This window comes from Aptenodytes forsteri, unplaced genomic scaffold (assembly GCF_000699145.1).
Source record: "Aptenodytes forsteri isolate BGI_AS27 unplaced genomic scaffold, ASM69914v1 Scaffold384, whole genome shotgun sequence".
NCBI lineage: Eukaryota > Metazoa > Chordata > Aves > Sphenisciformes > Spheniscidae > Aptenodytes > Aptenodytes forsteri.
Window position 1 is genome coordinate 308739 of NW_008794952.1, and position 13349 is coordinate 322087.

At 39.9% G+C, this 13349-nt stretch overlaps 1 protein-coding gene across 7 annotated transcripts in view; it reads left to right on the top strand.

The window, feature by feature from the left end:
- KLHL32 (kelch like family member 32) overlaps positions 1–13349 on the top strand; it is a 99661-nt gene that overhangs the window by 74252 nt on the left and 12060 nt on the right. For all 7 annotated transcript variants that reach the window (XM_009275399.1, XM_019471050.1, XM_009275403.1 and 4 more), the window contains one exon: positions 5606–6332. In XM_009275399.1, the coding sequence (XP_009273674.1) occupies positions 5606–6332 (727 nt within the window). The remainder of the gene's footprint in view (positions 1–5605; positions 6333–13349) is intronic.

Genomic DNA, 13349 nt, shown 5'->3' on the forward strand with positions numbered 1-13349 from the left:
TTATTTGTTGCTGCTAAAAAAAAAAAACCTCCAAAAACCTTATTTTTTCTGCCACTGTCACTTTTTGGCTTCACCTCAGTTATTAGAGACCTTAGATGGTATAAACTAGCGTAATTCCTTTGCAGTCAGTATGGCTACAACATGAATACATCAACTAAAGATCAGACCAAGATGACTTTAATGGAGTTCCCATGGCCCCTGCCTCTCGCAGAGCCCAGGCTAAGACGAGCGTTTTCTCTCTCAGAGCGCTGCGGACATAAACTTTCCCTGGCACTGACATTGTGCCTTAAAGTAGTTTCCAAGTGAACCTGAGTCTAATGAGTACATCAAGCTTTTTGTACTCCTAAAGTAGCTTGGCTTTTCTGGTTAGAAAACTTGCTGTGATGTCAAGTGAAGGTCTGACATGTTCCCCCGCAGAGTGGCATGAGAAGGGTTGCAGGAACAGGCAAGGCACAGGTGTGCTGGGTTTTCTTTTTTCCTGGGATAGCTGGCAGCCCAAAAGACCAGGTAACTACTTATTGCAGGGTTATCTTCAACAGGAGTGAAACTCTTAATTCAGCTTTAACCTCCACTGCCTCTGTGCCCTCTCCGGCTGTGGTACGTGTGCAGTACATATAACATATGTAACATAACATAACTGGTACATAATAAGTACCATTAACAGCAGTGAGGGAAGGGCCATGCACCGAGGCTGTGTGAATTGGACTGTCGAAGCACTGTGCTGGAATAGGAAGCAGCCATTGGAAATGGAAATACAATGAAATCACAATCCAACATGCAGGTGTGTTTAGATGTACGCTCCAACTGTGGCACAATATATTTTTCCATCTGTTTTCTGCTGTTTTGAGAATGTACTCCATTGCTAAATCAAGTAATGTAACCTTGGAGAAGAAAAATCCTTTGGGTTAAGGCTTTAGAATAAGAGAATTCATCTGGTTTGAAAATCCTGTCCTTCTGAGGGTCTACTTGTGTCATTTACTTAGTTTAGAAGATGAATATGGCAAAATATATTATTTATTAAAGTTGATATAGGCACTAGGCTGTAGCTTCCTTTTCTCACACGCTCATACATTAAAATTAATAGAAAAGAAGCTTCTAGCAGTTTAAACAGGATTTGCCTATATGGCACTAGGAGTAGGAGTATTTCCTTATTTTTGTAAATTATTTAGCAGCGATACAAATATTTTAAAACTCAAAACTGTGGATGGTCTCTTTGTTTTTTCCTGCTTACTTGTTTGCGTTTTAAACACAGTTGTAATTTCAAGTGCTATTGGTATCTCCTTAGAGAAGTCTGAATGTCTCTCCTTGCAATGTCATAAAGTGTATAATGGCTTTGAGTTTATTTTGCCAACACTGATTATAGTTGCTAATCACTCCTGCCAGAGAGGCTAAAAAATAGGTGCTATAATTAGTGTATAGACAGGGTGAATTTTGGAGTTTCTGTGTAGGCACCAGGTTTCTAAGTCTAGATTAAATAAAAACTGAGTAAAGGTGGTGGAACTTGCATGTCAGCAAACATCTGTATAGTTATCAACGCTACATGGAAGTTTGTGCTTCTGCCATATGCTCATGAGAGTTATATTTGCCTCCTTTACATTGAAGGAATTTTAGAACTGCATTACAGTCCATCAGTGACTATTTCTGCTACAAGTAAAAGACTTGTTTGGGAACTTAATTTTCTTTCTTTTGAACTTCTCCAGCCTTCCAATAGCTGCCAAACCATCCAGTGACTAGAATATCTGTTCACCCAGAGAGATAACTCAATTTTCTTCCATGCCTCCATAGTGTGAGACACCATGTTCTGCTAGAGAGCACCGTAATGATGTGTGCTGCATAACAAATGTGTAAGTCTAAGGCTCAGTTTGTGAGTGTCCCTAAAACTATATGACCTGTTCCATAGCCTTGTGTCACAATTTAGGAGTTGGTCCTATATTCTATGAATACATGTATAAATACCTATATTTGTAGCTTAAATTCCTAGCAGTTATTTTTAAGGAGTGTCCCAAAATGAATTTATGGCATTTAAAATCAAGTAACAGTCAGTGTTACCAGTAGCAAGACAAGGAGATTAAAACACTGTAGCTTTTAGCTCTTACAGCCTTTTCTCTGTGTTAAAGTGCCACAGGTTACGTGTGGTTCACACAGAATACTGTAGTCAAATTGTGTTCAACAGTAGCATGAGTTGATCTGGACAGGAGCTTCTAAACACATTGTGATTCCCAGACATCAATTGCCTCCCTATGACCCAGTAGAGCTTCTCTGCTGATTATCAAATGCCTACAGACCATCCCGGTGATAGTGATGTGCAGGGTTCTTAGCCCGGCTTTCTAAATTAATATGGTGAAATGCAGTACTCCACTGCAAACTGACCTCAGAGGTGGAGTCTGGTAAGAGCCAGTAGCAACCTACACAAAACCTCCCCTCACCTTACCCTCCCCATTGCTGTTGCAGTCGCTTGTCAGAAGAGAAAGGTGGAAGTAGTGTAGACCAAAGATACCTTTAGGTGCAGCATGTAGAGGATCCCAAGGAGGTTGCAATAAATTTAATTTGGAAAGATTCAAAAGTTTTCATCAGTAAAGATGCAGGACAGATGATTGGGGATGAAATAGTGTAGGAAAGGATGGAGAAAGTTTTGGTTCAAGACCGGGAATAGATTGTATATCTCCTATGAGTGCCGTATATCTCCTATGAGTGCCAACAGAATCTTTGTATCACTTTGCACCATCGCTGTGGTGGTTTAGAAATTCTGTGACTTTAGAGAAACAATAAGCATTATTGGTTTCAGTGAAACATTTTTTACAACTCCAGGAATATTCTCAGTACAGATCAAACTCAGTATGAACCAAGTTGCTTTTGCCAAACTTCATGCAGCAGAGAAAATGTATTGTAATGGAGATGTCCATCCCTTCTGCTGCAGATCGTCACACGTCCCATATGCAGAAATGAATGCAGATACTGTGTCTTTGAAAGGTATGAATGTACGTAGTGTTGCTTGTGTGTTTATATAGTATTTACTGGGGGGCGGGAGGGAGGACAATAAAGGAAAGAAGAAGGGTGAAGTTCTAAGATATTAACTGGCATTAATGTTAAACTTCCTTTAAAAGCCTTGTGATTACCAAGACCTGGTTTACATTAGTGCATGTCTTCTAAGAGTCTGTAATGTCTGTCATTATAGCACAGGTGATACCTCCACAATGCCATTTTAGATGAGAGTGAAGGCATGAACTATAAGCAAAAGAAACCAATCTGTTGGATGCAAGTGATGACAGATAAGAACTCAGTTTTTGTAAATTCTTCTCTTTTAATATAGCAACTCGCACATCATTCAGTTGGTATGAATTCAGTTGGTGTCTTCATCGTAATGAAGATAGCCTGGATTCCACTTCAATTTCAAGTGTCTAGTCAATGATGAGAGCTAAGTGCCTCTGAAGACTTCAAGGAATGATTCACAGGGCCTAAGACATGGAGTAGGGAGTTGCTAAAACCACTCAGTAGGAGACACCTGACACATGGATTTGGTGGATTTAGAACATGTGAATATAATGCTCAATGATTTCAAGTCCATAAACACTTTCAAATGTATTTAATTAACTCCTTTTTTTACTAACAAGTCTAAATACATATAGCTAATGCACATTTTGAAACTCAATACAGCATTTAACTGACTTAACAACTGTTGCAATTTTTGATGCCCTTCATTGGTTCTTTGTTTCACAGGGGTTGAATAGCACAGTGGAGCAAAAGTGTTTCAAATTAATGTTAATAAGAAGGTGGTTTTGGTTTGTCATCTTCCCTCTCTGACGGAATACAGAAGCAACAATAAATTTGATATACCATACGTATATGAAAGCCTTGAGTAAGATAGAAGCCTTTCTTTTCAGCTCCTTCATGTGACATTCCCATGAGCAATACATGGCAGTAAGTTTTAGCTGAAACTGTTATTATTGCACAACTAGTTAGAAATTCCTGCTCCACAAGTTCTTTGTCAGGATGAAATGAAGTATCAAGTAGAGGCGTCTGTCCTCATCCAGAAATAGTTAATGTCTTTGTTAATGACTTGGATGAAAGAATAATACGGGGTTTATGTTTTCGGACAATCAGAAGGTAGCATGGTCTTCAAGCACATTTGAAAATATAATCAGGACTGAGAATGATCTTGACAGATTGGAGCAGTGGCCTGAATTAAATAGTAGAGAGTTCAGTAATGACAAAGAAAGCATGACATTTTGTGGAAGTTCTGCAGAAAAAAGAGGTGGGAATAGTACTCAGTCATAAGCTTAAACATGAATCAGCAATATCATAGTGCAGTGACAGTCTTGTGTAGTGATGTACAAACAAGAATGGCACAGATTGTTACGATCAAAGTGATCCTTCCAGTCTATTCGCTACTACTACAGCCTTAAGAGGAAGATTTTATCCAGTTTTCAGCAGCAAACATTAAGAAAGAGGGGCATTTCCCTTCAATAACAGAGAACTGTGAGCCAAGCAACAGAGGTTTAGAAAATGTGACCCAAGATGGATTGAGAGACTTTGTCATTCAGAGGGGAGGAAACTGCAACATGCATAATGAAATGCATCTGAGGTGGAGGAGAAAAGGAAGGTAGCAGAGTGCTTTTCATCCTGTATGGATGGATTAATTTCAAGGGTTGGTCTGGGGGTTCCTGAGCTCTGGAGTATAAACCCAAAGGTGGAAAATGAGGCAATGAGTTGAAGGGTTTAGAGCTACTGCATAGGTAAAAGGAAAATCTGTCCTGAGAGGATAGCTGAGCATGGGGATGGTTTTCCTGAGGAAGTTTGAGTATTTTCATCACTAGAGGTTTTCAAGAACAACTTACACAACCGTTCTTGAAATGGTTTAGGCCCTTCCTAGCCTCTTTTTAGACCTGGTTGGATTCAGTATGCTTTGTTTGATTTTTGGCTGTTGATTCCAGCTGCAGTTGCTGAACAGTTTTAGAGTCTTCCTTGCCACTTTCTGTCAGTCCCAAACCAGCAGAGCCTTTTCTCTGCTTCTCTCTTTTCTGGTTTAATTTCTGGTCCCTTTACACCACTCTCCATGAATAAAATAAATGAAGAAGGAAAAAAATATTGAAGGATTCAGTATGTATTTTGTTATATTCCTTCAATATTTTGTCATAAATAGAATGAAAGATGGAGGGGAGAAAGGGCTTTTCTAGTCAACTAACTGTAATCTTACTTTTCTTTCTAGTGTACCCATGGTCTCCAGTGATCACATAGTCCCTGCATTTATGCTATTGCTCCAGCAGCTTGATTCTGGGATATTGTGGTCTCCTACAGCATCGCTAACAGTTTGCACAGCAAGAATATTGCATAGCAGTATTGCAATCTGACAATGCTGTGGAAGTTCTTTAGGGGGACTGGTGCAATACAAAGCTTTTATGTATATTATAGGTGGAGTTTTAGTAGGTATCTTTTATGTTCACTCATACGCATTCATAACTACTTTTTATGTTGATTGATATCACTACCGAGGCAAGTATATAGCTCTTCCTGGAATGCAAGCACAGTTTTCAAAAGACCAAATTTTGACAGAATTGTACACAAATAATTGGTGTCTTGTTTTTCCCTTCCTTCCCCCCGCTTTTAGCTGGCTGTGAGGTGGTTGGAACACAACTGCCGCTACCAGTACATGGATGAACTTCTCCAGTATGTCCGCTTTGGCCTTATGGATGTGGATACACTGCATACCGTAGCTCTTTCTCATCCTCTTGTCCAAGCTAATGAAACTGCGACAGCACTTATTAATGAGGCCTTGGCTTACCACCAGAGCGTCTATGCACAGCCAGTTTGGCAAACCAGAAGGACAAAACCTCGCTTCCAGTCAGACACTCTTTACATTATTGGTGGGAAAAAACGTGAAATCTGTAAAGTGAAGGAATTGCGATACTTCAATCCGGTAGATCAAGAGAACGTTCATATCGCAGGGATTGCAAACTGGAGTGAGCTAGCGCCTATGCCTGTAGGGAGAAGCCACCACTGTGTTGCTGTCATGGGAGACTTTCTTTTTGTAGCTGGTGGAGAGGCAGAGCACTCCACAGGGCGCACTTGTGCGGTGAGAACTGCCTGTCGGTACGACCCCCGCACTAACTCTTGGGCTGAGATAGCTCCAATGAAGAACTGTCGGGAACACTTTGTGCTGGGAGCAGTGGACGAATACCTCTATGCAGCAGGGGGCAGAAATGAATTGCGTCAGGTGTTACCTACAGTGGAACGCTATTGCCCCAAGAAGAACAAGTGGACCTTTGTACAGTCCTTTGATCGATCCCTCTCATGCCATGCAGGATATGTGGTGGATGGTCTTCTTTGGATATCAGGTAGAAAACGTTTCACACAGTTTGAGGTACTAACAAAATACCAAAATACTGTCTTGAATGAAACTAATAAATCTTCTTAGGTTTATATGTCAGGATAACTTTTGTCTTAGGAGATGGGTGTTTCAAAGAATTTAAGCCTGGAAGCATAAAATCAAGCCTGATTAGAAGTATAGGAGCATAACATATCTATACAATATTTTTTGTCTGCTAAAGATCTCTCTGTGTTTCCAAGCTGCATATATCATATGTGCTATCTCCAGTTGCCATTCATAAATCACAGTGAATCAAAATGATAATGCACTTTTGGACAAATTTCAGATGACAAATTCTGTGTGCTTCCTTAAAAAAAAAAAACAACCAAGACCCAGTTTCTGTAGTACGATCTGGTATCACTGCATTTATTCCTGATAATGAAATGGAGAATTAAGTGCTTGTTGGCTTGTGTAGATCCAGGGCTTGAAGGCAGGTGTACGAGGATATTGTAACAGGCCAAGATGACCTTTGTTAGAAATCATGCACGGCTCTGTCCATAACAAGTGCACAGGACTGCCTGATGTAATAATCATAGCTTTATGGCACAGATACATGAAAGTATAGGCCTTGTAATCTTAAACTAACGTATCATTTGCAACTCAGTCTGATGTAGTTTTTATTTTACATGTGCACATTGATGTAATGGAGTTGAGGACATTGTGCCATCAATCTTTGTAGTGATTTTTCTGTTATTAGTTGCTTTGGTACAAGGTGCTGTCTACAGAAAATTTGACAGGGAAAAAAAACCCCACCTTTTAGTAAGAAGTGTGTCACGGAAGGTTATAAAGTTGTAATACTTATCAAGGAAGTTAATGAGTAAATGGGGCCAGCCCTTGAGAAAAATGTTCAGTGATTGCCATCTTCACTGTATATACCCCTCTAGGGATTTTAATACAGTCTGGGATCCCTCTGGTGAAAAGATGGTATATGAATGAAAGATTAAGTCACTTAGGCCTTTGCTGTGCTTCTGCTCAGGGAAGTTGTTGAGTCCCCATCCCTGGAGGTATTTAAAAGACATGTAGATGTGGTGCTTAGGGACATGGTTTAGTGGTGGACTTGGCAGTGCTAGGTTAACGGTTGAACTCGATGATCTTAAAGGCCTTTTCCAATCTAAACGATTCTATGATTCTCAAAGTACATCATTTAGGTTAGCAGAGCTCCTTGCAGATGTATCTTTCTGCCCATATGGATTAAGTGCCTTATGGGAATGGATTCCCAAGTATTGGCGGGGGAGGTAGCAGGTATCTATTTTTATACATATACACTAAAATAATGAATAATGACTTTGGAATTAAAAGCATGACAGAACACACAAAATCACCGAGATCCCTGGCAGGTGCTTTGGGTTGTTTTCTTCAACAGCTGGCATCGAAGGAGTCTTGTAGAGTTTGTGCTGTGTGTTAATCCTGAAGTGTGCACATGGTGGGCTTTGAGACCCAGGTATGGTACAGAAACAGGGTTTCTGTTTTAGGGTACCAGTTGGGTGTGTTCAGAGCATTACCCTGTTTATTCACTACCTTTCCTATTTTATCAGTGGAGAGAGATGTGTGCCTGTGATGGGCAATTCAAATACATGGATGCTACTACTGCTGTGTCTTGTTGGTGTGTCGTGTGTCCCCCCCCCTTGTGGTTTACATTTGTCAGTCTCTATTTATGAAAAACAGGACTTTTTAGGAAATTGTGTTAAATGTATTCATATAAAATAATTGAACGAGCACTAGAAACATCCATCAGAGTATGGTCCTTGCTCCAGTATGTGAAAAAAGTAGTATTTGTTTCTTAATTATTTTTTTTTTGAGATTTTTAAGTCAAATGTGGAACTGGCTGAAGATTACTTTTAATCTTTCCAGGTATGCTAGGAAAGGGAAAATTATGCTGAGAATTAATTAATGTGCTTAGTTACGTAAGTGAAATGCATGCCTTGCCTGTGTGTTTAAATACTATCTGCATTTATATAATGAAGCAGTGTGATATTCTGTTCAAGGATATGCCTCTAATACAGCTATAGAATCAGGGGAAGAGGTAAGTGGAAGCCTATTAGATGAACTCTTTAAAACTGGGCAAAACAACAAAAAATATTTTATCTGTATTGTTCCATTTATATTTAAAAATGCCCCTGCCATAACTTCCATTGTAAAGTCACAGTAAGGAGCAATGTTTTGGCAGTGGAATAAGATAGACAGGACTTTTTGGGGGCATTTTGTATAGTTTTGAGAAAATGCTTAGCAGTTTGAGTTGCTAGATTCTGACAGGTTATTATGAATTACAGAGCATTCTATGCAATACTTCAGTAGGGTATTGATCTGAATTACATACTCACAGATTGAAAACTGGGTTCTGTGTATTGAAGAGAGTTATTTTATAAATAAAAGTAGATGGAGATGCAATAACTGTAGCTAGCTTCCTATAATTAATTGCTTAGGGCTAGAATGTAGCTTGCTGTACGTGTATATTCAGGGGCGGGGGAATAGTACAGAGAGATGGTTTATTGTTCCAAAAATATCAGTAGTCACTGCACAAAAAAATCCACTGTTCATCATCAAATGTAAAGTGTTAGCATAAGAGTAATCAGTAATGCAGGAGAGAACCTAATTTTGAAGTATGTGGCCTAAAATTAAGTAATTAAAAAAATTAGTCTGAGTTAGGGATGTTTCTGAGCTGTATCCCTGCTGCTTTTTCTGGGAAATCGGGTCATCAGCAAGAGCTCTCAAAGTCAGTCTGCTTCTACCAGCTGGCAAGGTAACCATGAAAATGTGCCCAGTTTTTTAGTAAGTGAATAAATTAAATAGTGATGATATAAGTTTCTAGCCCTTGTATTTGTGGAGAGAGTCATCAAAACACGACCCGCACACAGATCATCTACTTATTCTATAGCCAAAGCATCAGCGCCTCTGCTATGGCCCCTTGTCTTCTAAAGGCTTTGCTGATCAAAAGCTGACTAGACTTAAGGGGTTTCTCTTATTATTGTTATTATTGGGATTCATTGTCGGCTTTACTTTGCTGCTCCTTTGGGACAAATATGAGAAGGAATAAAAAATAATAGAGCATAAAATCATGGCAAAGGCAGCAGGGAAGGGAAGTGTGTTAAAATGCTGTAGGCACACGCTGGCAGTAGGAGATGGGTGGCCGGTGACAGAGGGACTCCAAAGATGTCACCACCCCTTTGGGGTTTTTAACCTGCCAGAAGGTTCAGAGGGAGCCTTCTGCACTCTGGAACTAGTCGGACCCTCTGGTCAGCACAAGTGGGTTCAGTTCTCGAGTTTTCCGAGCTCCGTATATTGTGGAACATTTTATATTTGTGTCATTATTTTTTCTCATCTTTTTTTTTATTTTTTCACAGCCTGCATTTTATTTTATATTCTTATTTTAAAAAGTAGATGAGAATTCATTAAAATAAGTTTTCTATATTGACAGTACAGCATCAGGCAGATGGTTTTGAAATTTTATAGAAAGATTAATCTTACAGGCCCCAGTTAACATCTGACACCGTGACCCATTTCACAAACGAATTGCATGCCACATGCTTGAAAAGTGAAGTATTTGAGTGAAAGAGAAACAAAATGCTCCAAACCCTTTGGAGTTCAACATTACTAACTATCATTCCCTATAAAAGCAGGGAAATATTTTCCATAAGAGTGAGAACTTGAACTATGCCTGTTTCCCTGCATCCTCCGTGGTGCGCACATGCAAATCTGGAGACCTACTTTTCTATACACGTTAACCTTCCTCCTCCCGTATAGGTGTGGTCCCCGTGGGGACAGAGAGGGGCAGGGAACCTCTGCCAGGCAGTTCAGCTCTGGGCCATTCCTGCACTTGCAGCTGGGGATAACGAGGCTTTCCCTCTGCCTCAAGTGCTCAAGAGATTAGCACATGAAAAGTCTTCTCGAAAGCAAAGTATTATGCTGCTGTTTCGCAGAGGTCTGAGTTGCCTGACCTTAAGTGTGTCAGCTAAAATCACATCCTGACGTGCACATGGAAACTCAACTTGGGGGGGGATAAACAAGCCAACCCCACCCCGTACAGTTGCTTCGTATTTAACAGCTTTTTCTTCAAAATTCAAGATTCTTTTTTTATCATTATTATTTCTTCCCTAACGGTGGAGATTTTGACCAAGAAAATGATGGAGACCACATATCTTGGAGAATTATTCTGAGTTTGCAAGTGGTTTTGGGGGAAGAGTATTACCTTACTATCAGTATGCTGTTTGTTGTGAGGAGAAGAAAATTTTTTCTCAGTAAATGCCTATAAAACTGTTTTATGAAAAATAGATCTGGAATAAATAGGAATCTACAGTGTCTAACCATCTGTATATGGAACAGTGTTTCTTCATTATTATTTTTATTATTATTATAATATTTGAAGAAAGATAATGGATCTCACACCTTTCAAGCATGGACATTATAGGTGTGATGCCATTGAGTCTCCTTAGATTGAATGTAAACATCAGGTTTTAATGGTTTTTAAAAAAAGAACCCACAAACAAACTAGGGCTTGTGTCCCTCTTGTTTGCAGCTGTATTGCATCCGAGGTGGAACAGTGTTAATTAGAGCTGCTGGTGGTGCCTTCCAGGGCACTCGTTAGGGTGGGAGAATACGTTTCAGCTCAGCTGTCCTCACTGCACTTGGACTGGCTGAAGTAAAAGGCAACAGGCTTGCATGTTGAGGAAGGATTATCTTGTGTGTAACACACAGACACGTAAGAAAGGAGAAATTTCTATTTTAAAATAGCAGAGCACCTTGGGGCGAATGTCGTGGGTTTCTATATATTCCCTGGATTTGCTGGAAGGAATACACGTGGGAGCTTTTTGCCAACGTGTAGTTTTACACGTCTCCCAGCAAACTCGGATTCGTGCGTGCAGCCTAGCACTGGGGACTTCAGAGAGAGTTGTGAGATTTTCTGGGGGATTTCAATTGGGTTAGGTTTCTCAAGTCATATGGGGGTCTTACTAGGACATGTTATAAATATGGATTATAAATTTTCGATTGGGAAAATGGTGTTGAATCTACTGCCTCCTGCCCTTCTCTTTTTGGAGGTGTCTTTATTGAAGGTGCTTTTCAGTGCAGTTTGTGGGCTGTTCGGGGGACTGTAACAAACCAAAATATTTCCCATGTGTGGGGAAGGGCTGGAGAAGGCGGGTCTTGGACTCCTCCAGGACCTCTCCATGTAGAGGGGCACTGTTGCATGAACTGGGAACTTACGGGTCTTGGAGGGCTTAAAAAGCAGGGTTTACAGCCTGCAAGGGAGTGAGCAACAGTGATTGTGGCAGTGTAAAAACATTGTAAGCCCATGGGTTGGATGCTGGGCTTCCTGTGCATGTGTTCTCGCAGCTGTGAGAGCAAGAAAGACACAGGCTTGTCCTGAAAGCACTTCTTGCCTTCTGGAAACTCTAGTCCTCAAAGCAAGCTGCTCATGTCAAAGTGGTGCAATCATCGCTCTCAGTTTATAAAATGCAGTGAGCGCTGACCAAACTGTAAATTTTCTGCCGTTTACCCAGCTAGACTTTTTTTCTTCTCTTTCCTTAACTGATGGATTATTACCACAGTAGCTGCTATTGCTTGAAATCAAAATTAATAGCATGATTTGTATTTTTAAATACTTCTCTTCAAGTGTAGTTATGATGCCTCCCTGCCTTTCCCCTCCTTTCCACATAGAAAGCACTGCAGAGAAGTTTAAGAAATTATCTCAGAATTACCCCATTTTTTTCTGAGAAATAATGTATTATTTTTAGTACCATTTAAACTTTTTTTTTCCTTTTCCTATTTTTTAAGGGAAATATTGCTCTTCTTTTGCCCTTTCCCAGCTGCCTGGAGGATTTTTAAAAAAATAGTTCAAGAGGACATTGCAGACTTGTTACATTTGAATTTTGGCAGAAAATTTTAAACTTTTGCTATAGCACTTCAAAGTTAGGAGGAACTTGAGTTTGAAAATTGATGCAGATATAAGATGGCATATTTAATGACAGATGTATCTATAGAAACCTGTTAAGATGCAGATTATCCCCCTGGGGAGGGGAGATCAAAACTGCCAATCTATAAAATATACTTGTTAGGGGAAGGCATGGAATCTATCTCTGTGAGCACTTTGATTGCAGGGGACAGTGTAGCAGCATGTGGCATCATAACCTAAGAGCAGGCAAATCAGCTTGATGACTTTCAAAGCCAAGAATACTGCTGGAGGCAAGGGTACTCCAGTCTAGAAGAAATTAAAACATATAGAGACTGTTATTAATTCCAGATCTATTTTTGTGTAGTCAAATCTGTATGCAAATCCTTAGCATCTCATTTTGGCAGATTAATCTAAAAGTGAAGAGCGGTATGTGAAGGGAATGTAATGATAAAACACCACAGATGAGCAATATTGCAGGGGAAAAAATGTAAGCTGTGTACTTGATATGAGGGGCTCTTTGTGAAGAGAGGCAAATAATTTTGCTTATTTGATTATTTCATTATTTTATAAGGAAGCAACCCCCTTCTTTCTCTTCTTCCTCCACATATTTCCCCCCAAAGTAAGGTGTTCTTTCTGAATGGAAATAGAAGACCCAGCGTTGTGTTTCCAATGCATCTCCTGTAGTTTAACATTCTGGAGGTAATCATCCAAATAACTATGATTTTTATTTTTCAAAATACTAATCTGACACCTCGTTTTTAAACATGCTAGGAGTGAAAATAACTACGTAAAAGAAAATCAAGTTACAAAACAGATAGTAGAAAAGATTGTTTTGTGCATGTGGCTGATGGCCACTAACACTGTGACGGCTGCACAACAGTGTAGAGACAAATAACAGATTGTGAGATTAGATACGGGAACAGTCATTGCTTTCCAATGCGTGTTCTTGCGTGTGTACTTCACAGGTGCTGTGATGGGCAGTGCGTGGCATAGTGTGATGGAAACAGTTTGGAAAGACTACATCTCATCTCAGCTGTCTCGTAGCCTGTAAGCATCTCTGAGCTGGGAGCTTGTGCTATCGTCCATGTGTAGGGGCCC